General features: G+C 41.1%; 1 protein-coding gene across 2 annotated transcripts in view; it reads right to left on the bottom strand.

The window, feature by feature from the left end:
- The window catches only part of HSD17B4 (hydroxysteroid 17-beta dehydrogenase 4), a 163,950-nt gene that overhangs the window by 119,552 nt on the left and 16,521 nt on the right, over window positions 1-27,877 (bottom strand). Inside the window, exons 1-11 of one of the 2 annotated variants that reach the window (XM_019517015.1) lie at window positions 27,390-27,432; window positions 27,049-27,102; window positions 19,596-19,703; window positions 18,796-18,855; window positions 13,324-13,345; window positions 13,178-13,224; window positions 11,214-11,298; window positions 8,770-8,957; window positions 6,028-6,119; window positions 3,722-3,746; window positions 2,058-2,186 (exon numbers count right to left, since the gene is read on the bottom strand). In XM_019517015.1, the coding sequence (XP_019372560.1) occupies window positions 2,058-2,186; window positions 3,722-3,746; window positions 6,028-6,119; window positions 8,770-8,957; window positions 11,214-11,298; window positions 13,178-13,224; window positions 13,324-13,345; window positions 18,796-18,855; window positions 19,596-19,703; window positions 27,049-27,102; window positions 27,390-27,417 (838 nt within the window). In that variant the 5' untranslated portion in view covers window positions 27,418-27,432. Of the gene's footprint in view, window positions 1-2,057; window positions 2,187-3,721; window positions 3,747-6,027; window positions 6,120-8,769; window positions 8,958-11,213; window positions 11,299-13,177; window positions 13,225-13,323; window positions 13,346-18,795; window positions 18,856-19,595; window positions 19,704-27,048; window positions 27,103-27,389; window positions 27,433-27,877 lie in introns of those variants that run through there. The other variant, XM_019517014.1, reaches the window with a different exon arrangement.

Here is a 27,877-nt window from a genome sequence, read left to right as displayed (position 1 = left end):
GTCTGGCGGGGTCGGTGTACTGGCGGTGGCCCGTGATGTGCTCCACGTAGATGTCGCGGGACCAGCGGATGGTGTCGGACACCATGAGGTAGCGCATCAGCTTGGCGTAGCGGCGGGAGACGCGGCAGGCGCGGAGGACGCTCTCGTTGCTGGGGTCCCAGGCTCCGAGCGTCCCCACGATGAGCGCGTCCACCGTCACGTCGTAGCCGCGGCCCCTCAGGGTGTCGGCCAGCGGGGCGTACTTCTCCCGCTTGCGAGCCCGGGCGTCGGTGAAAGCTTGGCGCCGGTTCTCGAAGGGGATGGTGACGTCCACCATCACGATCTTCTTGGCCTCCTGGTCGGTGATGACGATGTCGGGGCGCAGCTGGCTCTCGCAGCCCGGGACGGTGCGGTTCACGGAGATCTCCCCCGTCCCGGCCGGGATGGCCCTCACCAGGCGGTCCTGGACCGCGTTGTGGCGGAGCTGCCAGGCCCTGGCGTGCGGCTTGCAGCTGCACAGCACGTGGGGGAGGGTCTCTGTCGCGTAGCCGCACCGTCGGCACCTCTTGTCCCGGTGGCCGAAGCGCACGGCCCCGTTCAGAGGCAGGCAGTTGAGGCGGGCGCGGTGGAGGAAGCGCCAGTCCGCGAAGCGCGTGAAGCTCCCGCCGGGCATGAAGTGGTTGCTAGCGTCCCACTTGGAGGTGACGTCGAAGACCTTGCCCTGGTCGGGTTTGGCCCTCAGGTCGCCGGCGTACTTGTTGCGGACGGCGTCCTTCAGGAACCTCTCCAGGAAGGTCCTCGTGCGGGGCGTCACGGCGATGAGGTACTACATAAATAATGTAAGCCCCCAGTGGTGGTTGAAGTTATTTTTATTATTTAAAAAAAAAAAAATGAAAACAAAAACACAAACCCCAAAAGCACTGCCCACAAAGCAGGCACATTAACATTTAGAAACTTCACCCTCAAGAAGGGAGATTTGACAGGGCTGGCACTGACCTAGGAGCCCTCCTACTCTTGACTCAGTAATATCCTCTCTTTTTTCTTAAACAAGGTAGCACAAGGCAATAAATTTCTGCTTAAACGTTTGATCTACAACAAGACCAGAAAAGAGTTTACAGTGTCAGAGATGAGAAGGGACCCAATCACTGAATAAGAGAAGACAACATACGTTTTTACAAAGGGCGGAACAAGACCTGTCAAGAGCTTGCATATAGGGAAGAATGAAAAGAGTTTAAAATGGCTGTTAAAGTAATTCAAATAACATGAGACCAGAAAAGAATCCTGAACATGGACAGATGAAGGTCAAGGACACAAGCAAGAGCTATTCTGATAAACTTAGAAGGATAAAAACAGGGAACCCAAGGAGCTGGGTTTTCTTTACAGCTAACCAAAGCAGCAAGCATATATTTTACGCTTAGGAAAAAGGAACTAACAATCAAAATCTGAATGTATGAGTCAAAGGGTAGTTTCTTTAAGGAAGGTAATCCAAAACTGTCTGAAGGAAAGGAAGAAAGAGGGTAGAGGAGAGGTAGAAAGGAGGAGAGGAGGTCACTCAGGATTGCAGGAAAAAGGGAGGATGGGATATCTCCACTCCAATTTCTTACCAGAGGACTCCTTAAACAAAGATCTTTTCCTCACTGAGATTTCCACAAGTAACCTACATTTCATCAGCAAAGGTCAAAGACACAAACTTATTGCCTCCACCTACTTTTGCTTTCCAGGAAACATAAAATTGGACTAAAGATCATTTCAATTCTTAAACTAAACTTAAACTAAACTAAGTTTAATTCTTAAACTGCATGGATTAAGTATTCCAATGACAGCCCTGGGGAAGTGGTATCCTTTCTACCCCTAAATACTGAAACTGAAAAGCACAGCAGTGGTCTTAAAAAGAACTGACTCTACTAAAATACTCACGATTATACTACATAACTGAAGGAAAAAAATTAAATTGATTCATCAGGCTTTTTTTAATTAAAAAAACAAGCAAAACTAAATGTTTCTGTAAAAGTCTTCTTGGAAAGGAAATCTCTTCTAGTCTATTTCCTCAGACTGTTTTATACAAATATCTCCTTTACCTTGGATGGTCCGGGGCTTGCTGGCATTATCAAAGTCACAGATCTTGCCCCATTTATCTTGTACAGCCTCTGGAGTCATTGGAAGAGTCTTCTCTCGGACGATGGCACCCTGAGTTCGCTCCCAGCGTACTAATTAAACAGTGAAAATTGAAGACATTGATCACAGAGTTCAAAGAACTGGTCACTAAGACAAACTGCTAAACCATTTTTAAAGAACTAAAAATGCCTAAAATGGGGGAAAACCTAAGTTACAACCTCTCTGACCTAACTCACAGGATTAGGTATAATTGAATTAAAAATGTCCTTTTGCTTTAGTTGATACTTTGAAAACCAGACCGTTACCTTTTTAAATAAAAAAAGCACAGAATAGAAGTGTTATTTAAAATGTTTAAATAATGTTTAATATATTATTTCAGTATTTGTACATCACACCATTCATTTTACTAGAGTGAGTACATTGGTTCAATGTACACTGAATTTATACAAGGTCTCTTAGGGGATTAGACCGTTGTTACTTTCTTAGTTTCTGGAGGGGCTTGGGAAGATGGAGGTGAATTCCAAGAGGGACAACTTTTCTCCACCAACAGTGAGCTTAAGGCCTTGGACAGGTGCCACAAGTCTCAAAACAAGGGATGTTTAAACTCAAACTCAAGGAAACAGTTCCTAACATCATCTTATCAAAACAATCATGTTCCCAATCTCCCCTTTTAGAAGGTAAACACAAAGCCAACTGTTGCAGGCTACAGGTTTCTTTGATCTCTACCAATCTATGTTTCATTTTCCAAATGGTAAAGTTGTTGGCTGCATTAGCAGATTGCTAACAGACAAAGACTAGGTATCCTTGCTAATAGTTTGAAGTCTGTTAGCAGCAGCTCATACCATTTACTATGATGTATGACAAAAATGGTTCCTGAAAGAGGGAGCAACTACTGTGATGCTACAGTCTTTTCTCTTTAATAGAAGCCAAAGGCCACAGTTGGGTGAGCAGCCATCTGCCTCAAATAACTTTGTGCAGAGCAGTGTGCGACCTTATGCTTCCCTCTGTTGTTTAAAAGAGTAAAATAAGCAGCGAAGAAGAAATAAATGACTGAGGGACAAGCCCATCAAAATATCAGAATTGATCAGAAATCAGCTGAAATTCCAAATTCTTCAAACAATAATGGGGACATTTTTTCTTTTCAAAGAAGTCATATACTTGTCAGTGTAAAAACAGTTATGAAGCATCTTACTTTCAGCTAGGAATTTTTGTTGGACATCTTTGTAATGCTTTGTAATGAACACACAGAACAGGATATAAAAGCATGGGCATCTAATGTAAATGATGCTACACCTCTGTTGATATATTCATTTGTTTTTACCATTAAAGATTTAGCCAGATCTTTCACAGGCGCTTGATAACTCAACTATTCAAATGAATGAAGCAAATGCCTACTTATGCCCAACAAAGGTCTGGCTTGCAGTTTATACCCTTTATTTTCTTGAAACAAAACTCACTTCTTATTCAGAAAATGCAGCCCTCTTACCCACTGATCTGTAACAACATTCTTCCCCCTAAGTGTTTATTAGCAATGGTCACTGGAGAAAAAATGGCATGGAACTATTACAGATTGTGTATCAACTAAAAATACCTAAAAGACAACCATCCTGTAACATGGAGTACTTACATTTCCCAATCCATCCAGCTCCTACCTGCCAAGGGGAAAAAGAAAATAGCACCATCAGCTTATTTCTTCTCAGTAATCACAGTCTGTGACAGAAGCAAAGCAAAACTATTCTTCAGGGGACCTGGATGTGTGCAACAGACAGACTAAACAATTATATCACACTTAATTGAAACTAGCAGTATGTTTCCATTATATTAACTAGGGGTATGTTGATGGTCTGCTGCAGCTATACTTTGCCTCATCATTAGAGCCAATGGACAACCAACAATGGTGGCAGGCCAACCTTTCATCTACCACAGGAAATGAGCTATTACAACATGAGAGCAGGGTGGAATATGCTTTTAACAGCTCTTGGCCTAGAGATACTGAAAACAGAGATATAGAAGAAAGGGGGGGAAATTCCAACTAGGAAAATATATAAAAAAGCCAAGCCAATTTGTGGGTGACAGAGCAAATGAAGGAAAATAGGCTTTTTAAATTTTTTTTTAAATCACCTTTGTACTATCTATCATTTTCACACTTCAAATTATATGGGGCACAGTAATCTAAAAGTATGAACTCATTCATTTTGCTGGAAGGGAAAAGAATCAACACTTGGTTGGTTTAGAGAGAAAAGGACAAAGGAAGACTGCTCTGACCAACAATCTAGCCAGCTCTTTTTCACATATCTGACATTAGCAAGAGCAGATAAGCTCATTTATAAGCAGCCCCTGCCAGACCTTCAGAGTAGAATGCTATTTTAAATACTTCCTTAATGATCCAGGAACACAGATGGCATTAACTTTGTGCTTTCAAGTCAGACACTTATACAAATCTCCCTCTTTTTTTAAAAACAACAAAGCAAAAAACACACAAGAACAAAGCTGATAAAAACATGAGAACCTAAGAACTATATTGGGTTCAAACTAAAGGTCCATCTAGCCTAGTATCCTGACTTGGACAGTGGCAGGAGCAGCTGCTTTAGAGAGACCATATGCACAGGGATCTCTAGAGTGAGTCATCCCCTGTCATACTCTCCTTGGCATCCACCATCATTGTTTTAGAGATGCCAGAGGACACATACCTGACTCTTCTATTTAATAGCTATTAATGAATCCATCATCCCTGAATCTGTCTGTCCCTTCTTCAACCTAACTATATCTTCTTCTGCCATCTCCTGTGGCAATGAGTTCCACAAGTTAACTATGCCGGCATAAAAAGTACTTTCTCTTGTTAGTTTCAAACTTGTGTCCATGGGTTCCCTTCCCTTAGAGTCCTAGCATTCTGGAACCTGGTGCATAACAGTTTTTTTCACTTTGAGATTTTAGATCTCTATCATCCTCAGCCTTTTCCTTTCCAGACTGAAGAGTCCTAGCCTTTTTAGTCTCCCAGCATAACAGCTGCTCCATGCCTCTGATCATCCCGGTTGCCCTTCTCTATACCTCTGCCAATTCTACTACATCTTTTTTGATGATGCGGAGACCAGAGCTGAACAGTTGATGTGAACAGACTACATTTCACTCCAGGGTTTAAATGAAAGGTTTGGGGAGCATGCTTTAAAAGCAACAGATGATTAGGAAAGTCTGTGATCCTCTCTCAAAACTGATCTATCCACATTTGTTTATGAACTATGAAACCTGTTTTTAAAATGCACCAGAACTAGGAATGGAAGGAAGGTAAACCTATTATTCAATGCACTTATTCTATATGATTAAAATATTAGTCAATCAGGCCAACTGTAGGGCTGGTATAGCTATATGACAATAACTGAAAGAGAAGCCAGTCATAACTTGTCCTGAGGAATAATAATGTTCTTCTTTTAAAATAGTGTCAATTTGAGTAAAATCCATTCTACAAATTGAGCAAGCAATAGCTTCATGCTACAGATCTATATCTGACACCATGTTTTCTTGCCCGCTCCCTTTATGTTACCACTGCAACAAACAGACTCCCAGAAAACAAAGGAGTCTTAACATGACCAGGAGCACATGCAGCACAGCCACAAGCAGGGCCAAAGCTCCTAGAAGCCTCTAAAATAACTGGGTAGTTCCCAAAACCTTTGGATAGAGTTTACAATAATTGGTACCACATACAAATAAGTAGGTTAAGCACTAATGGCTAATTTAGACTGTAGACAGATTGAAAAACAACCTGTTACACATGGAAAGCATGCCTTTACTTATACAAAACACTATTGCTCACCCCTGGTATACCACCAACATCCCATTATTGTCATCACAATAAAGTGTCAGAACTTCAAGGAACAATGGAGCTTCATGGACGTTTACAACAGACTGTGAGTTAATAATATGTAAGTGAAGTCTCACCTCAAATAGGCTTCCATTCTCCTGACAGCTCTCATGGCAAAGCCACAGGACTAAAGGAGAGACGTACTCTGGTTTGAAAGCATCCAACATATCTGGGGAAAAAATTAAACACACACGCAACATGAGAACAAATTATTATTAAACAACATTATTAAATAATTTATATATGACCAAACCCTTCCCTATTATTAGCAGAACTGATTAGTAGTCTTTCCAACATTTTCTGTTGGGAAAAGCAGGTTAGTCAAAAAATGAAACATGTTGATTTTGACAAGTCTTTTGAGAGAACAGAGGCACGTTTTACCGGTGCATATCTGTCCACATCCACAGCAGCCCACCTGAAGGACTACTTGTGAGCTGGAAACCTCAGCTGTGGCAAGCTACAGAGTGGGAAAATGTTTCCCTGTTCCATGGGCAGCTATCTCCCCGAATAATTCAGCACAGGAAGTTGGTAGCATTAAAAGCCAGCATTCCACATAGTGGGGCAGACACTGAATCAGAACAAAACCACAATGGCAAAATTGACCAGTCTCTGTTTCCTGACTGCTATTTGATGGTAGCCAGCAATGAAATTGATGAGAATTGTGTCTGTTTCAATTAGCAGCTGCCCAAGAATCTGGAAGCATATTTCATTTTTGAGGATAACACTCCAGTTTCACAGATATGGAACAGATATCTGGTTTTCTAGACAGCTCTAACAATCACTCATTTTTATCTATATTCTGTAACAGTTGACCAAATTTCTGACAAACTTGAATAAGTGTTACCAATCATTCCCATTGCTGGCTTTGAGAATGTTATGTTGTTTTAACAACTTTAAAACAGATCCCTGGCTGTTCTTCAGCTAAGGGTTAGGCTGTATTTTCACTACACCTTAATGAATAGAGCCCTAACAGTTTAATTTTGCAAGTGTTTCTACATACCTAAGGCTAAAACAAAATTGCTCATTTGAGAAAAAAAATATAGTCCCTGCTTAAAGTGTCACCAACATAACTTCACTAATACCAGATCAGCTAGAAAAAACAGAAACATGTTTTGCATTGATAATGTCAAGCCTCATCAACCATATTTTAAAAAACAAACACAAACAAACAAAAAACCAATAAATATGCATTAGCAGACTAGCTAAAGGTGGTTATGGCAGACAGCTCATTTTCCTAACCTACTCCAAGGAACAACCACTTTCCTAACAAATTTTATAACAGACACACTTGTTATTGTTTATGGCAACTGCCTACATTACATTATATAATGTGCTCTTAATAAAAAAAATAAACAGTTGACTTTTTAAAGTATTTCTACAATAATGCATGCAACTGAAAAAAACACATGCAATTGACATGCAAATCACATCCTTCTCTGCTCAGTATGATTTATATGGATGAGAAATATCAAAAGCAGGCTTAATACATGCTATTAAGCACTGTACAAAAAGCCATCCTTCCACCTGGCATCCACAGGCTATTCATCTAAGTATGTAATACTCCATTAATTTTCTATAAATGCTGAATGGGCAAATGAATTAAAAATAAAAACACATTTTACAAGACTTTGGAAGTAGGAAGCATTTCACGTAGTCCACTACAAAATGAAAGCCACAGTCAATATTTTTGATACATTAACACTCTGGGCTATGGATCAAAATCTTTTCTGCACCTCTTGTCATAAGTTATGCTAATCAACAAATCCTTCAAGAAATACTGGTAAGGATCTGTCACAGATTACTAAGTCAAACCAAAAACTGGATGAGGCACGCCTTAAAAACACTTATTTAATACATAGAAAAAATGGTTTTGTTATAGGAGATACCAGTTTAAGACGCATGCTGGAGTCCTCATGTAGCCAGCAGTAAAACATCCACAGAATTTCTAAATGTTGGATGACAATTTTCTAACCCTTAAGACACTGTATTCCAGCATAAGGCAACTCTATTTTGGACCTTATTGTGATAGATAAAAGATGAATAAACTGTTGGAGTGGAAGTGGGTGGTTGCCTAGGAGCCAGCAGTCAAGACATGATTGATTACATGTAAAATGGCCCTACAGTTGTTAGATAGCATTTAAAACAGATAGATATTTTTTTTTAAAAAAGTGGAGCCCTTTAAAAAGAATTCTCTAACAATAATAATATGAAGGTGCTAATAAGCAGTTTTGAGTAGCCAAATTTTTGGCAAACAGGATTTACAATTCCTTAAAGAACAAGGCCCTTAAAGGCAGGCTGAGAGCTGTACTTTGCAGACTTAAAACATTTATGTCCCCTTAAAAAGTTACAAGACAGTTTATAACTAAGCTTATATAGTTCATGCCCAGTGTGTTAAAAATATCTTCTCCCTCCTACTGAAATTTTTGAGGGAAGGGCATTATATAGTCCATATGTCGTAAAACATATCACATGACAAATTAACAATATTATAATAAAAACAAATACAAGTTAATACAGGCCTGATTTGGTGTCTGAGTAAGGCTTTCCACTGATTTCAGTGAATGTTAGATAAGGCCACAGTTGCAAATTTACACTGTATAAAATAATTCTTATGAAATAGAAAGAGACTGCTTCTCATGTGAAGTCCCATTTCATAACACGATAGAGCCTGGCAAATGTGACTGTTTTAAGCAAACAAGAAATGAACTCTTAATGTAGTATTGTCATAAAATGTAACAAAGGAATATTTCAAGTGATGAGAAAGCTAGTTGTGTTCCAGTACAGAGACAGAGACAACACTCAGAAACTAAGTCACTTACCTGGTGGCATAACTGTCTGAGTCATCCTTGAGCCAGCAGTAGGTGCAACTGTGTTACAGTGAATGTTGTATTTTCTGCCTTCAACTGCAAGCGTATTTGCAAGACCCAGAAGGCCAAGTTTGGCAGCACTGTAGTTCGCCTGACCAAAGTTGCCATAAATTCCAGCAGCTGAAGATGTCATAATTATTCTTAGAGAAGGAGAAAAAGAAAGCTGATATTTTCAATAGGACATTAGGCCCAACAGAATGTTGAGCTGGGTTGTGGCTTCTGAAACTTATACTCAAAATGTACATATTCTATAACAACATGTTGAACTTTTTCATAATAAAGAGATGGCATTTTCTGCTAAGTCAAAATGGCATAAAGCACAGCTAACTTTTTAAGCTGATGTAACAGGTGTTTTGGATGTTTTTTGAATTTGGTCCCTCCTTATGAACAGAAGAAGTTTGCAATGATCTGGTACAATGATATAAACATTTTGTAAGAATGAGAGAGGTATTAACAGAACGCTGGTGCTAGGTTAATATTAACTCATGTTTAACAATACTAATGTTACCATTTGGCAATGAACAATTTCTACAGCAGAGGAAAAAATGAAGAATAGGATAATATATAGAGGGATACAATGCCCATATTTTAGGCCCAGCCAGGCAAAATGCTTGGCTATAAATCTCTCTCCTTGCCACTCAGGCTCTGTCATTTGGATGGCTTTGGATGCCTTTTTAGTCATAAAATGTAGTAAAAATTGATTCCAATTGTCACATCTGAGAATATGAAGTTAAGCAGCAAAGTTGTCAAAAACCTCAGGAACATTACAAAGAAATGCTAAACAGGTTATCTATATAAAGCAGTCCAACTACACGAACTGATGGTGCCATGTCTTTACTTATTGTACATAAAACCTGAAGATGTTTAGTGAAAAACAAATATGTTTTCACCAAACAAAACCCAGGCCAAACAAACATTATTGGGATGTTATCCACAAGGCATAATACAAAGAGATTCTCTACCTCACACATTTATTACCAATCCCTTTCCGACTGACTCAAGAAACAAGTATTACTCAGTTAGCCTCCTTAACGGAGAGATGTAGTTAGCCATGTTAGTCTAAAGTTAGCCAGAAAGCAGGGCAGGTTGGCACCTTATAAACTAACTCAGGGCTGTTAAGCTGGTGGCCTGCAGACCACAAGTGGTCCACAAGGGGTTAAGTTGTAGCCTCTGGGTTCCTGCTTGGCCACCATACCACACCCCACCATTTCCTTGGCTGAAACAGTAACTGGGAGCCCCAGGCTGATGGCTAGAAAATGATATTCAGTGGTTTGCTTTTAGGAATTGGCTTGTAGGTAAAGTAGATACTGCATTAGAACAATGGTACAGGGCAACGGCAAGGGTTAACTGGCTTCAAAAAGCCTGTGTGAGCCACTTTCCTTTAAAGCCCACTGTCTGGAGCAGGCAGACACACAGGCTGGGAAACTGAAGACATGTTCCATAATGTGAGATAAGGGACTTTGCCATGTTGGCCAGATTCGGTTTTGGTGGACAGACCAAATTAAGAGACTGGTAAATGCCCAAATTAAGCTGTGTGCATGTGATAGGTTTGTTGAAACAAAGAATATGCTGACAGAACAGAACGTGGATGGTATGGTGACCATAAGACGACCGATCAACGGTACCCGGGAATGAAAAGTTGTCAGAAAGAAAGAACACAAATGGAAGGATTTCAGAGCAGCAAAGGGTTCCCTGAGGCCATCATGGACAGAGGGTATACCACTAGCCTGTTTCACTCACCCCACTGAGGGAGGGTAGGCCTTGGCCCTCAACTTCCAGGCTGCTGATATTCAAGCAAGAACAACAGGGTGAAGCTTGTGTAGTGGCCAGACACACCTTCCCTCTGTGACAGCTTTAGGATTGGATATAGAACTGGGGGCATTATTTTGTTTGCCTTGCCTGCATTATTCTTATCTGCCATCACTGTGTATCAATAAAATTTGCCTATTATTGAATGGAGAAGTTGTGGTCGGTGTGACAGTTTGGGTCCACCTGGAACAAGGTATCTGGGTTATAAATCCGGTGCCAACACAGGCTCCCCCTTGTCTCCAGCTGCTTGTTCCTGACCCTGCCTTGGGGGATGTAGTAGTGCCACGCAATATGAGGAGCAGAAAGTGAGCCTGGGGGCTACATGGCAGACTATACAGCTGCAGGAGCATCTGCACAGCACGTCATCCTTACTGGTGTGGTCTACAGAGCATGCGGTCCCTGGTCGCTTGGAAGTTGGATGACCTTGAACTACCTTAATCAAAAAGGCATGAACTTTCATGCCTCTGAAAAAATTAATCTATAAAAGGTGCCATACTGCCCTGCCTTTTGGTTAAAGGAGTCAGGAGTCAGAGCTTCAGGCATTCTCCTGTAAGTTAATGGAAAAAATTAAGTTTATGCTATTTTACCTGCCAAACTTCTGATTTTTCATATGATTCCATGCAGCTCGAGTGACCAGGAATGATCCCTTCAAGTGAACTCTGTGAATTATATCTAAAACCAAATAGGTTTTTTACAAATACAGCATTTCTTTCCTTTTGACAGCAAAATAAAAAAGACACAGTTCCACTTCTTCCAAAAGTAAATGAAATGCCCCTTGAACATCACCTCACTACTTGCACTCAGACAGTTAAGAGACTATCAGTCTGTAGTTTGCTTGATGGAAACTTTTGTCTAGATTGCCAGGTTCAATTTTGAACCTGGCAGCCAAGCCCCTACCTAATCCCCTGAGTGGTGATCTGGCATATGAGGCTCAAAGTCAACGAAGTCCTTATGCCTACACAAATCATAAGCTGGTTTCTCCTGTAGTTCCTGCCTCTCCCCAGAAGTCTGGTCAGTTACTTATCTGGGCTGCTGATCACCCACCACCTTCCTCTACTCTGACTACAGACTACCACATCAACTTCACATACAACCCTATCCTTGCCTTCACATACAACCCTTTCCTCACCCCGGTTGCTAGGAACTGCTGGTCTTTCTAAACTACTGACAATTTCAGGCTAATATCAGTGTTTAGGCTCTACAAAATGATTTTATTGTCTTCTGGACCACACAGAAGGTCTGGTTTCATAGTAGCTAGGGTCAGGAGGGACCTGAACAGATCATCTAGCCTGACCCCGACACAGGCAAGAATGAATGCTGGGTTCACAAGACCCCAGACAGGTGATCATCCAACCTTGTCTTGAATTTGCCCAAGGTAGGGGCGAGGACCACTTCCCTGGGAAGCTGGTTCCAGATTTTGGCCACCCTAACCATAAAAATATTGCCTTCTGATCTCTAACCTAAACATTCTCCATCAGCTTATTACCACTGTTCCTCGTTACCCCAGGTGGTGCTGAGGAGAAAAGGACTCTACCTATTTGCTGTTGATCTCCCCTGATGAGTTTGTAGGCAGCCACCAGGTCCCCCCTCAGCCTCCTCTTGCTGAGGCTGAACAGGTTCAGGTCCCTCAGTCTCTCCTTGTAGGGCCTGTCCTGCTGCCCTCTCACCAAGCAGGTGGCCCTCCTCTGAACCCTGTCCAGGCTGGCCACATCCTTTTTGAAGTGCCTCACCCAGTACTGGATGCAGTAGTCCAATTGCAGCCTGACCAAAGTCCCATAGAGGGGTAGTATCACCTCTCTGGACCAGCTTGAGATGCATCTTTCGATGGCTGGCCTTGCTGGCTGTGGTCTGACATTGGCAGCTCATGTTCATCTTGGAGTCAATAATGACTCCAAGACCCCATTCTACTTCTGTGCTTTCAAGAGGGGAACTCCCCAGCCTGTATGTATGCTATGAATTCCTTCTCCCAAGGTGCAGCACCCTGCATTTATCTACACTGAACCCCATCCTATTCTCATCTGCCCACTTTTGTAGTCTGTCTAAATCTATTTGCAGCCTCTCTCTCCCTTCAAGTGTGTCCACCTCACCCCACACGTTAGTGTCATCAGCAAACTTGGACAGCGTGTTTTCCACCCCCTCGTCCAAGTCGCTGATGAAGATGTTAAACAGCGTGGGCCCGAGGACCAAGCTCTGGGGTACCCCACTGCTTGCATCTTGCCAGGTTGAGTACAACCTGTCCACCACTACTCTCTCGGTGTGCCCCATCAGCCAATTTTTTACCCATCCAACTGTGTAGGCATCAATGCCACAGTTATTACTGGAGCTTGAAGCTGTTGTTTTTCCCCCACAATGTGTTTACAAGAGTCCAGCATAGAATACAGAAAAACACCCAAGCTGCAAGCTGGCAGCCAATTAAGGTTAGAGTTGCTAAGAAAAGATGGAGAGAAGCCACACTCTCCCTTTTCTGTACCCATAATATCCACATACGGAAAAGGCAGAATTTACTTAGAGTCTAGCATCCTTAGAGTGAACTTCAAACTTAGCTACTCACCCCAATCTTCATCACTTATTCTAGCAAATGAACGGTCTCTCAGAATCCTAAAAAAACATCACCAGAAAAACAAAAAGAGAAGATAAGCATGGATTTACACAAAAGGAACTCAGTCTAGTACAATGGTGAAAGCGAGATGTACTTACCCTGCATTGTTTATAACAATATCTGAAAACAAGCAAAACAAAAAATTAACACACATGAATATGCGCCTACTTTGGCTTTGCTCCTGCCTTCAGTTTTTACTACTGCTATACATACTTTCATATTATTAGCCACTGCTTGTACTGACCAGAGCTTTCACAAAACTTGTATTCATGTATAATGGAAGCCAAGCAAAGCATTTTGGGACATGTATTATCGGTCCACTATGTACTGCAGTGAAGTAGAGAACTTCACCCACAAGGTATCATATTCTTCCTTTATATATAAAGGAATAAAATCAATCTAACAATAAAAGTGATAAAATCAATCTTCTTTTACACTATTAACAATTCCCAGCTTTGTATGATCTCCACATTTCATAAGTGGCTATTTGGCTCTTGTTGGAATTCTCCAGAAGCCATGGGAATGCGAAGGAGAGGTGGGGGAGAAAAAAAAGAGGGCATGGGGAAATACTTAGGGAATCAGTAATGCAATTCAGACCCCACAAGGCAGGAAAACGGGTACCAGAGCAGTTCAAAACTCATGTATTATCTCTCTCCCCCTCCAGGAGCACATAGTCACTAGGCCTGTGTGAACAGGATTCAGCCAATTCAGAGGATAGTGATTCGATTTGAAGATTCAGATCACTGTCCTGACTTAATTCAGCTGAATTGGCTTCAAAAGATTTGGCACTGATTCAGAGAGATTTGGTGATTCAGCCACAGACTATAATGGGGAATCACTGAAATACCTATAACTGTGTCATTTTTTGGCAGATTTGGCTGAAAACAGCAGGAGTGGTAGCCCCTTCGCAGGACACGAAGCCTGCCAAGTCTCAAGGGGACAGGTGCTGGGGTTTCTGGGAAGCTGTACCTCAAACTGCTGAAAGTAAAACTCACATCACTTGTGTGTTTAAGGCAGATCTGGATGAAAACAGCAGGGATGGTAGCCTGTAACAGGGGGCTTTCTCGGTGCCAGTTAGATCTGTGCCTGCCCACCTGTTTCTGGGCCAGCCCCGCCCCTCTTTTGCTCAGGCAGAAATAGCTCACAAAACGGACAGAAATGTTGCAGGTAGAGGAGGAGTGGACAATTATTTCAGGCGGAGGGCTGCTTAGTGAGTTTTGGCAAGCCATTGAGGGTCATATGACAGGCAGCCAGGGACAGATTAATATTAATTTTCTCAATTTTTTTAGGGGCCCTGCAGACCAGATAGAATGGCCTGGCAGACCGCACCTGGTCTGCATTTTGCCCACCCCTGAGATAGAGGCTTATATGCTGTTTCTGTATCCCTCCCCCAGAGCACTGTGATTAGAAGGGGACTCAGGGAAAGATCACATTCACTAGCCAGGTACAGATGTCAGTCTTACCACCTGCCCTGCTCCTCCTCCCTCTTCTCAGTTTCTGTTCCCCTGAAAGACTGCTTTCCAAATCTCCGAATATTTTTCCTAATTGTTTTGGAAGCTATGAATCAATTCAGAGGGTTTTTTTGGTTGACCGATTTGATTCGGATTGAGTGATTCAGCCTCTGAATCGGGCTGAATCTTCTCCAAATCGAATCAGCAACCAAAGCTTCACATACCCATAGTAGTCACCCATTGTCAGGATCTCAGCACATGCTTCCCCAGGCAAGCAAGATTCCAAAAAACTCATGGGTAACTTCTCTAAGGTGGTATCACAGGGAATGTAAACATATGTAGGAAATAATTTTGGAGAAGGGGAAAATGGGAGAGAAGGAAGAGGGGAAAATGGAAATAAAATTAAGGAAAACAGCAGAAAGAATAAAGTGGTTCAAGACAAAAAAAAAGAATGAAAGCCTGTAACTTAATGATTTGAAGAGTTCCATTTACATTTGTTCCTATTTATTGATCATCTTAGGCTATGCATCATTAAAATCTAAAACAGAATAGTCATTAATGCATTTCTGCAAAACAAAAAAATTACACACTTCACTGGTTAATACAATGCCAGGAGTATTTTAACTTCTCTAACACCGCCTTACTCTATACCTTACAGAGATATGGAAAAAGGAAATAATTTCTCAGGCACAAAACAGAACATCTTTAAGTCTTCTTCATGTTTTCAAACTTCAACAGATTAAATGCAACTTCCCCTCACTTAGTGTTTTAGATGCAACAATCAATACACCACCTAATTTATTGTTTTTTGAACACCAACACTTTTGAGGTACATAAAGATAAAGGCAACTCTGTTCTGAGATGCATACTCCTTTTTACACAAGGAAGTATGAAGATGCTGTAATACTGCTCAGTCAGACTTCTGTATAAAAGTGCAAAACTGAACTACTATGAAAGAATTATGTAACAAGTCACAAGCTAATTCACATTCCATTTAGATAATCAGATTACAAGTTAAAAATCACATTAAGAAAGATAGCAACAATACCATAACACAAAACAGGTTAAAGTTCAAAGCTCATTTTGTTTCCCAATAATTCTTTTTTATATATGTGCAAGAACAGGCCTGCACCACACCTCCTCCTGTTCTGCTGAAAGAAATGAGGGTAAAAAAAAAGAGAGAGTAGACTGTTTATCAAAAGCAATAAATAAGTCAGGCTTCTAAAATATTTTTTAGTGAGAAATCACAGTAAATCCTTCTCAGAGGTGCATAATGAATTCAACCTTCTGAAAAAAGTTGAATGAAAAGATATGCAGTTGCATCACGTATTGGAAAAAAATCAGTTTGGATCTGAAGCTTTAGGTGTAGCAAATGCTCCAGATACTCATTTTTTCCCTTGAAATCTTCTCTTCCTCATTCTGTACCAGAGCAAAGGCCTTAGGCTTCCAAAAGGCCTTTGATCTGGTATTCCATAATGTTCTCACAGGAAAATTGGAGGATTGCAGGTTTAACTGCTTGACAGTTAGGTGGGTAGCAAGCTGGCTGCAGGGTATGACCCAGAGACTTGTAATGAACAGATCTGTGTCGTCACGGTGAGAAGTGGCCAGTAGTGTCCCTCAGGGGTCTCTACTTGGTCCAGTGCTTTTCAACATCTTTATCAATGATTTGGATGTGGAGGTGAAGAGCTCACTAGCCAAGTTCATAGACGACACCAAGTTACAGTAGAGCACGATCATGCTTGAAAATAGGCTGCAGACACAGGCAGACCTATATAGGCTGGCAAGTTGGGCGGGTCAGAACCAGATGAAGTTCAACGCTGAGAAGCGTGAAGTGCTCCACCTGATCAGAGGCAAGCCCCATATGATCAGAAGCAAGCCATATGAGGAGGCAAGCCATATGAGGAAAGGCTGAGGGACTTGGGTCTCTTCAGCCTAAAAAAGAGAAGGCTGAGAGGGGACTTGGTAGCAGCTTACTGCTACATCAGAGGAATATATCAAGGGCTCATCAAACAACTGTTCACCAGGGCACCTTTGTGGAATACCAGGAGCAATGGCCACAGACACTTGGAAGACCATTTTAGGCTTAACACTACGAAAAACTTCTTTACAGTTAGGGTGTCCAGACTGGAATAAACTCCCTTCAGAGGCATTGCAATCACCTACCCTGGACATCTTCAAGGGGAGACTAGATGGTTACCTTGCTGGGGACATCCGGCTGCAGTTGTCTTTCCTGCCTAGGGCAGGGGTGCTAGACCTGATGATCTTGTGAGGTCCCTTCCAGCCCTTACAACTTATGAATTGCTCTATGAATATAAGATGTCACATAACAGATCTGACATGAACTATTTAAGGCTCAAGTGCAATGAAGACCTAAGTATGAACCAATTCCAGTGGAAATCGGCAGTTCAGAATATTAAAACACCTGCAATTGATCTCAGAAATCTTACACAGCAAAAAAATTGTTCTCCATCTTCACCAAGCTGCCTCTAAACTTAAGAAACTAAATATAGAGCCAGGGGATACATGCTGAAGATGCAATACATTGCATGCAACACTTGATCACATGTTTTGGTCATGCCCTGTTACCCATTCCTTTTGGTAAGAAATTATAAACAGAATAGCACTGTTTTGAATACAGTAGTGACATCTATGAAAAATATATGTATTCTTGAGAACAGGGAGTTCAAATTGAAATGTTTCTAGTTCATACTCTTACAACAGACCTTACTAGTGACATGCCAAATTATATTACTGCATTGGAAAAGTTAGACAAAGGTCAAAACCTGGTATGGTGGAGATGGTACAGCTAGCATCTATGGAAAGACACATGTTTTGCATGTATAACTGCTCCGGAATTTCTGTGCAATCCAGAAGGATTTCTTAGAATACTTTGGTAACAATTATTACTCCTTGCACACTTCTTTTCCTCTTCTATCTCCATCTTGCTTCTTTCTTTTTTTTTTCCTCCTTTCTTCTTTCCTTCTCTTTTCCCCATTATCGATTATGACAGACATGTACATAGTTCAAGTTGATGCATAGTTAATATATACTGTAATAATTCAATTAAAAGAGGAGCTCCTCCCTGTATTTAACATGGGAAGGAAGCCCTCGTATTAGAACCAAATAGAAGGGTGGTTTGAGGTGGGGGGCAGCTGCTGTGCCTTGGGCTCCATCCCCTATTTGGGGTTGGGACCAAAGCTGCAGCTGTTGCCTGCTCTCCTCCCTGCTACATCTGCACCCCACCATCTGCTCCTTGCAGCCTCCCCTATTTCCCCCTACAGTCTCTGCTTCCCCACCTGCCCCTCTCCCTCCCCTGCCATCACACTTGCTCCATGCCAGCAGCCTTCATTATTGCTGCAGTCTGGGGCACTGAGCACTGTCCTAGTGCTAGCATGCACACACAGATGCTATGAGGCTGGGCTAGGGCCATCCTCAGTGCCCCAGGCTGCATTATGCATGGCGCCTGGGGGTGTGGAGCAAAAGTGAGAGAGGGAGGGAAAGGGAAGCAGGGAGCCAAGGTTGTTGGGGAGGGGGCAGCAGAGGCTGGGAGAAGAGGAGAAGGGCAGACCAGAGGGGAAAAGTGAGGCAAGACTGCAGGTAGGCAGGGGGAAAAGAGGTGGCAGGTACGAACAGGGGGCAAGCTGCTTGACCTCCCCACACAGCCCCGCAGCTATGGGGATGATGAATTAAAGATGACCTTCCAATAACTAGATTCTCTACATGGAAATATTATAACAAATGTATATATTTTCCATGTCGAGAATCTAATTATTAGGGCATTGTCTTGGATTCAAGTAATGCATGGATTTCTAATGCGTGTTGAATTAAAAAACTCAATGAAGTTTAAAATAAATAATAAAAAAAAACATGTTCCAAAAGGCTTCTAGAGAAGCTGTAGACTCTCCATTCCTGGAAATTTTCAAGAGTAAGTTAGACAGCCACTTGACTGGGGTAGTTTAGTAGGAGACAGTCCTGCCCTGAGAAGGGGGCTGGACTAAATGAGGTATCCTGAGCTCCCTTCCAACCCTATTTCCTATGATCGTATTCATTAAACATTAACAGTAAAGTGCATGGCTTAAGATGAGCCTGCATTTGCATAACCAGGACGTAAAACTGTACCTATTCTCCCAAAAGCTTCTAGTGCTTTCTTCACAAGCTTCTCTCCAGCTTCCACTGAATCTGAAGAAAAAAAAACAAAGGAAACAAAGTATAATTATTTTCAAATAAATGAAATCACCGGCTACACAATAACATAGTCTTACAGATATGGTGCAAGAGGACTCCATGGAAAAATATTTGTTTAAAAAGGTGAATTATTCATATGCACGGCCATCCCTAGGGGTGGGTGAGTGGGGCAGCTGCCCTGAACCCCGCAGACAGTGCCGTACAAGCCCCGCCGTGGCTACCACCGGCTCCATGATCTGGCCACTTGCCACCGCCACCCCCACAGAGGCTGATATGCCCCGGGCCTGCACACCCCTAGGTATTCATATGTAATCCACACCCATATCTGTTCATATGTAATCATTAAGGGCTAAAAACCATGACAGGCAACATGGCCAAGTCCTGTACACTAAAACTGAGAAGCAAAACAGATGAACATTTCAGGCTAGTTCTAGCAAGGTACCAAGCACAATCACAGGTAACCTATGGGGCTTTTACTCCCCAGCTGCAGCCTATTAGTACTGAGAACAACTAGAAAAGAAAGAGACAAGAAATTTAAGGTGAATATGGTGGTCATTTGTTTTTGATTTTGCCATGTCCTAACTCTCAACGTTGATCTACCCCATTGAATGAGCACACCGTTATAGTGCTGTTGTCTTTTGTCAGGCATGACCATTTTTCATTTAGTACGGCTGTAATGCTATGCATTATTTCCATAAATAAATCATCTTTACTAGACTGGTAAAGCAACATACCATAGCTTGCTACTGCTTTCCCTCCTTTTGCTCTTATTTCTTCAACCACTTTGTCAGCAGCTGAGGAGCTTTTGCCATGTCCTTTGAAGTCACCTCCCAGGTCATTCACTGTGCAACACAAGAAAAGAAATTTTGACCAGTTTGTACTCACCGTTTTCAGTCTCTTCTTATGTCTTAGCCTCCAAGGTTTCCAAAGAACTTTATCAAAACTGAATCTAGCTAGATTCTATTATTTGAAAAGTAAACCCACCAAAACAAAATTGTTTAATAATGTTCTACACAATTCCATTTAAAAAAATTCAGCAAACGAGCTTAAATTTTAACCCGTGCTTACAAACTATTTGTTCTGTCAAACAATATCACTGTTGTTCAAGGAGATTCAGAGTCAAACATCGCATATTCACATGCATTAGCTCAAGTTAAAAAAAAATCTGTACATCTATCTTGCTGGGATCCTTTGACCCTAGCTGACTTCCTGTCCCTGGGGCACAGGGCTGAACTCGATGTTCTTCCAAGGTCCCTTCCAGTCCTAATGTCTACGAAATCTATTTAGTTTAGCCCTCCAGTTATTTAGTATTGTTGTTGAATGATCACCTAAAAAGAACTGTCCCTTATGTAGATTTTGTTCCTGGTTTCCCTTCAAAAAAAAAAAAAAAAATCAACAGGAAATAGTTAAGAGGCATTTACACCTGAGCCATTTCTCCATTAACCCAAACTGCATTTAATAGCTGTTACTGCATTCACTTGTCTGAAGTTGCTTTGGCATACTTCATGGCAGAAAAATCTACATGCCAGAACTAATTGCATTTCTGCAGGATAATGAGAGGAGAGTTAGAACCAAAGTACTATATATTGTAAAGGGAGTGCTTGAAAGCTCTTAGATATCTACCCACAGTGGAACTAACTGTAGATTTTTATGGTATTAAAATGTAATTTTAAGGGCCCTGGATAGGCTTTCACTACTATGGTTTGCAACATTGCACTAACTTTTACAAGACTCCAAAAAAAAGGGATTCAGTCAAAATGATTAAGTCCAGAACAAAATGCAATGTGTCGTAAGTCTAACTTGATCATAATTTATAAAACCAAGGTTTTTCTAGCTTGGCAAACTTAAATAAAGTGCCACTAAGGCTCTCTTATATTAGACGCATGACATTGGTCTAAATCATTTCAATAACTGATATGGTTAAGCCAATGCACCCCACAAAGGAGTCATATTTAAGGTGTTTTTTTCTTTGCTTAAATCTTTATAGTTGTCAGGAAAATACCAATTTAGGGAAAAAATAATGCAACAGATACTTGAAACTGGTTTAATTCTATACTTTAGAGGGATTCCACTAGTTTAACTAGAGCAGTGGTTCTCATCCTTTCTAAAATAAAGGGCATCCATTGACAGACTTGAGGCACCTCGCAGAAAACGCAAGCTCTTAGTTTTCACTCATTTGTTGGCTATGGAAAAATAAGTAGAGTTTATCTTATGAAGTAGAGTTTATCTTATGAATCGTGGGTTTATCTTATGAATCGTGTTCACAAAGCTAATAATGCTAACATCACGGGGCACCCTGCAGCATCTTTGACAGACAGCATTCAGTGGCACCCTGTCTAAGAATCACAAGGCTGAGGACTATGACAATACATAAACAGATTAAAAGGATATACGCATTTAATAACCAAAATAAAAAAAAAACAAAAACCACTTCTAGAGACTGTCATACACGCATACTAACTTCAGGCAATGTTTTTCTAATTAGTCTGAAGCTAAAAGTATACTCTCTTGACTACATCCATGCTTCAGTCTCTGGAGGATCAGCAGCTGAATGTTTATTAAGCACCAGCTAGGTCCATCCATGTAATTCCAATAAAAACAGTAAGTATACCAAAATACGCCCCAAAGTGTAAAATCTAAAAACAGGATTACGTAAAAGTAACTACTTTGGTCTGCAGAATCCTAACAAGAGGAAGCAAAAAGATTTGAAAAAAACAGCTCCTTTTGACTTTCACATGCCAGAACAAGTTAGCAGGGCAAAAACAACAGTTTAAAGTACTGTATTTACTCAAATCTAGGATGAGGTCCCCTCCCCCTGCTATTCAGCATGGATGGGAACTCTTAGATTCAATTACAAGTTGTGGGGGAGAGGGGAGGCAGCAGCTATAATTTTCTCCCTATGCCCCCAGGCCCAGAGTCAGAGATGCAGCCACTGCCCTCTACCACCACCTGCCCCAACAGCCTCTGCTCCCCACACCACTGCTCAAGTAGCAGATACAAGAAATAAGACAGCTCTACCCAGTAATAAAATATTAGCCTTCATTTTTATTCGTTCTCATAAAATTACTCAGTTGATTGGAATAGTAAAAGAAATATAGGGGAGAATAGTAGAGCTTAAACATATACACTTAATTACATTATTTAATAATAAAAAAGTAACCACAATATAAGAGAAGAGCTCAATAAAATCAACGTGAAGAGACCAAGTGGTTTGTTTGGTTCGCTGTTTTTTTTACACTGCAGAAGTTACATTCCTCCAGCTCCTTGACAAAGCTCTTCTTAAACATTTGGCTCTACTGCTCTGCTAAATAATTCACCTGAATAAATTAAGTACATTAAAAAGGTATATTGAAAAACTAATTATGAGAAAAAGTCTCCCTAAATTAAAAAGCCAGCATGAAATGAATAGCCACATACAGCAATGCAATGAAGTTATACTTCTAGCACTCTAGTTTGAAATAACACCACAAAAACTTGTTAAACAATAGTGGGCAAGTGCTGACTATTATTTTCTTTGGTTGTTTTTTTTTTTACCTTTTATTAAAGCTATTTAAAAACATGATATGCTCTCATGTGCTTTGCTGCAGAGACCGTTTTCAGAAAGGACTTGCAGGAGCCGCAGGACTTTTCAGATGTACTCAGACAAGGTTATTCCATGCTTCAAGGGTTGCAAAGACAGGAAGGCATGAAAACATTTAGGTCAGAAGCTGACAAAAGGGTTGGTAACATTAGCGTCACTAGTGAAATAATGTAGAGATGGTGCAGTTTAAATAGAAGTGAATAAGCAGGCAAGGCAGAGTTATGCTGGATATAGAGGGCAGTAGTAAGAAAAAAGTCCTTGGTACAAGTGAGATGGTGAAGTACGTGATCATGTGCAAAAAAAAAAAGTCTTAATGTAAGTACCCTGTATAGACTGGAAGGGATAAGACAAACTTCACAGAGATTAAAAAAAATGAGTTACAGTAGTTATAACAGGAAGCGAAGAAAGGAAAGAAAAGGATAATCTTACAGAGGTTGAGAACGAAGAAACTTCAAAAAACTGACCTAGATTTGGTAGGTAGGGCTGAAAAAGGATCACTTAGTTTACCTGACCCATCCAAATGTATAGGCATGAGTGACATGAAGGATGGTGGTGATGCTGCCTGTGACAGAGAAAGGAAAGAGACACCGGGGAAGAAGACAGGGAATCTTACTTTGCCCGTCTTCTACTTAAGTTGAAGGCAGTGCATTGAAAAACAGATGCGAGATATACCAAGATGCACAACAGGATGAAAGGAGACAAGTCAGGACCTTAATAGCCATATCCAGGTGTGCAGGCACGTGCAGTTTGTGGCAGCACATTCCACAAACTGCACACGTGGAATGTTAAAACGTGTCCTGCATTGCAGCATGGGGGCAAAATTTGCTACTGGGATTTCCCAATAGGAAAAAAACCCAAAAAAACAAAAAAAACAAAAAAAAAAGCACTGGGGAAAAAGCAGCAGCACAGCGTGTGCTGGAACAAATGGAGGCTTTGTCCTCCAGTGAGAAACTATGGCTGCCAGCCAGAGCATCTCTACTGCTCCATTTGTGCCCCCACTTTTCCAGCACGCCAGGAACCAGGAGGAGCTTGGCAAGGGCAGTTTGCTTAAAGTGCGACATTATGTCCTGCAACAAAGCACACATGCAGGGGCATGCACCGAGGCACAAATAGTGCCACTGCAAGTGAATGCCCTTGCACATTTGGACATGGCCTAACAGCTGAAACTAGGTGCAGGGAAGGGAAAGAGAGGGAAAGCTGCACAAGACAGATCCCAGTACTACCCCTACAAAGAGAGAATATTAGGCCAATACTATTACTTTATACCTATCTTTCTATCCTACTACTTTCAATTTCTACAGTTTAGTAAAAAAAGCTGGTTTTAAGGCAATGTGAATCTTGCATCTGCTTTGGTTAGGGGCATTCATGTCCAGGTACCTTAGGAGGTAAACTGAACTCTCAATTCAAAGAAGTCAGGACTGGACAGAGTAATGGCATGGATGATGAGTGTAAAGGAAGAAAAGGCATTGCAAACCCCCCCACACCAATGAACAGTGACAGAAAGGATACTGGAAAGAGCAGGGAGCTGCAGAGAGAGGTGTACAGCAAGGCTACAGAACAAAGCTGAAATTTCAAAATGGAAAAGGAGTCCCTAGCCAAGATGACACTGGACCCTTAAATCAGTTTTTAGCTGTGGTACAAAAAACAACCTGGGAAAAGAGGCTGTACTATCTGTATTAAATTAATTCATTTGCTTTTGTCAAACATGAAACAGCTCAGGAGTAACACTACTGCATAAGCTCCAACAGTCTGCTTTGGAACTATTCATCAGGGTTCAATGTACTACAGGCACATTTTAGTTAAATATTTGAAGTCCATTTGCTGGCTTATAAACCAAACTTTTCTAACATACAAACTTCAGAAGTCTTTCACAACACATTATAAAAACATGGAGTTTCTCTCCCAAACAGAATAGTACCAAACAAACTACCTGACCACCACTGCTGACCTTTTTTTACTGTCAATATTAATACATTTTCCCCCAAGTCTGTAATGCAGCACAAATGCAAAAAGCTTCCCACCTCATAAACCAAACCAAGATCTTGACTGAAAGTCACTAGAAATGGAAAGCATAAAGAAAAGTGCTTTTGTGGGGGAGATAACTTGAATAGCAAGGTGTTTTTCTTCTCTCTCAAGCTCTACCTACTCTGTACCAAGATTTAAACTCTACTGGGATTTTAAACTGTTAAAAGACCAGGAATAAAGCAGAGCTCTCAGCTGCGTACAGTACTCAACATATTTTGATTATCGATTTACTACACACAACCTGATTCAAGGTCCAAGTTCAAAGTTTTAGCTAGATCTGCTGGTGCTGCCAATTTCTTCCAGAATATAGCAATGCAAACTCTTAAACCAGAGAACAAGCTGGAGCCATTGAATGATGTCTACCTGGCAGCCACCAGCTGCCTGACATACCAGCTTCCATTTCACTTCACCCACAAGACAACACCCAACTATTACCTGAATTATTTCAAAACTACACTACACACACACAGAACTGACCATGATGGTTTCCATATGAAAACACTAACATTTTTAAGCTTGAGCTACTTGTAAACATAGAAACACAAACAAATAAACAAAATGCTGATACAATTGCAGGCAAAATTAAAAAGTCAACAGCATCTGTGCAATCCTGGACTCTTCAGCTTGGCAGCAACACCTGTGCAAATCCATTTATGGATAATGAAGCTGCTTATATCTTAACTATAGGTGGACATGATAGAAAGAATCCAGTGTGACAGCTAGAGTTAGTTCATAGGACTAGTAGTTTGCAAGTAAATTATTTTTTTTTCTAAATGAACTCAGTTCAACATGCTGAGCATGATATTCTACAGTGCTGTTTGCACAAAGCCACTTATGGCAAAAATTTACTAACAGCTTGGCCTTGGTTGCTCAGCGGTACAGGGCAGATGCAATGTACTTTCGACTCATTTAAAAAGTATATTATTTAAACTGCCAATTTTACCTTTTATCTGCTGTCAGTTGTACTAAAATGGTGTCTTGCACCATTATTCCCAATAGCTCATTCACACTGTACTCAAATGGAAAGACTTCAAAGCAGAGTCCCAAAATGCAGTACTTGGGCCAACACTGGCTCATGAGCATAGGCACTCTGTGGACAGCCGTCTGGTCATAGTGCTGGCTTTTTTCTTGGTTTGTAAATGTTACAATGCGCTAAAGACAACTAAAAGTTATCATAAATGCTTCTTACTATTATTTGGCATATAAGCACTTGTGTATTTTTTGCAAATAGCTATTGTGTAACCACAGATGAGAATAGGAGGATCTGTGAGACCACAAAGGGGTTCCTAAGATCCCACTGAGATCCAGTGGATAAGCTCATTATAAGTCTGCCCCAGCACTAGGGCAGAGAGTGCTGTGCAGCTGAACAGTCCATCTACAAGATGAAATGTAAGGCTATGTCTTTGTTGGTGAGTTAACTCTGGTTATCACTATATGGGGGGTAGGTGCTCATCTCACAGTAGCCTACCTCAGTGCAGAGCTTCCACACTGCAAAGTAACACTCAAGCTGATGCATCTACACATATACCAAAGTTTTACATGGCACCAAGATTTCTGGAGGCATGCCCCAGGATTCTTATCTCTACAATTGGGCGAGCTACAAAATGAATTCTTCAGGAAGGTGTTGTAGAAGAATGTGTCAGTCCTTTCTGGGAGTGCAAGAGGAAATGTGGAAAGGCACTAAGGGCTTTTATACATGTGCTCCAGCAGTGCAAGGGAGAAGGTGGAGTGGGGAGAGGGGGAGGCTTTAATTAGAGCTGTTCTGAGAGCTACTCTAATTAAAGCACCAAGAGCATCTCACATATCAGCATCCCCACACATCAAAATGGCAATGGGGGCACCTTATCTAATGCTCATTGAACGAGCTTTAGATAAAGTTCTCCTGCCACCGTTGTTAAATGCAAGGATGCTGATAACACAAGATGCTGGAGGCTGCTAGAACACAGTAATTACCATGCTCCAGCAGACTCAATTACAAGGCATTGGAGCAGCCTCACTGCTTGTGTATAGGCACCCTAAACAATAACCAATCTTTAAGTGTTGCCACGCTAAGCCCACATTGTAAAGGGATTGTTAAGCAGTCAGGGATGAGCAATTATTTCTGGTGGAGAGCCGCTCATGTGTTTTGGCAAGCCATCGAGGGCTGCATGACAGGCAGCCAGGGGCAGATAAATATTAATTTTCTAAATCTGGTGTGGGGCCCACAGGACGGATAGAATGGGCTGGCGGGCCACATTTTGCCCACCCCTGGTTTAGCTACTGAGTTGTAATCATTCAAGGATAAGCCTGTGCCCTCTCTCAGGCCACCCAACTCAAGTCAATGATGCTTGCATGTGGACAGTAGCCAAGCAGGACTGATATTAAGTTAATTTCCTAACAAACACAAATCCGCAGACCAAAATTGTGGCTCCATTTTTCAGAAACAGAAACTAAATAGTGAAATTTGACTTTCCAGAGTTAAGATGACAATGTATTAAAGAACAAAGGTTACTTAGTGCTAAACATATCATGGGACTGAATCATGGATATCCAGAAAAAGACAAAGGTTACTGGCAATAGATCAAAATAAGTAATAAACTTACCCACTACAGAAGCTCCTCTTTCAGCAAAAGCCAGAGCATAGGCTCTCCCCAGTCCTAGGTTAAAAAAAAAAAAAAAAAAGAGTGGGGGGAGGAAGAGTGAATTCTTTTTCATACTTAAAATTAAGACAAATTACATAACAGATATAAATACTTGAATGAAGCCATATCACAACAAAATTGAGCTAGTTAAAAAATGTGATTAATGAAAAAATAATTCCGTCTGGAAGCTGCTACAAAAGCATAGTATGGTTCTGAAAACTGAAACATAAAAGGTAAACCAGCTGAGAAACTGAGGAAAAAAGAAATCCCAATCTTCGGAACTAATTGTTCTCTATGCTTACTCAGTGGTAGGAAGCCTAGAAACATCATCTTTGCAAGCTACTTTGTCCACAGGAGTTTCACATTTGTGTTGAGAAGCATTTGGGCCACTGATGGGGTAGTAAAAACAGAAGGTTGGGTGACCTTACGTAATCTGCTCTTTCAGGAGGGGAGGAGATGCTTCAAGTTAATGAACTACATTTTAAGTTAATAATATAGCCTTCCAGTTATGTTAGGCTTGTAGACAGACCTGAGAAAGAAGCATGTGCCAGAAGAATGGAAATTAAGTTACAAAAGTATCACTGCCAAGTACAAGCATACCTAGTTTTATTGTGCTTCGCTTTACTGCACATCGCAGATATTGCGTTTTTTACTAATTGAAGGTTTGTGGCAACCCTGCATCGAGCAAGTCTATCGGCGCCATTTTTCCATCGGCGCCATTTTTCCAACAGCATTTGCTTACTTCGTGTCTCTGTGTCACATTTTGGTAATTCTTGCAATATTTCAAACT

Source organism: Gavialis gangeticus, unplaced genomic scaffold (assembly GCF_001723915.1).
Source record: "Gavialis gangeticus isolate Ggan-Ray unplaced genomic scaffold, GavGan_comp1, whole genome shotgun sequence".
Lineage (NCBI taxonomy): Eukaryota > Metazoa > Chordata > Crocodylia > Gavialidae > Gavialis > Gavialis gangeticus.
This window is presented reverse-complemented; position numbering and strand designations above follow the sequence as displayed.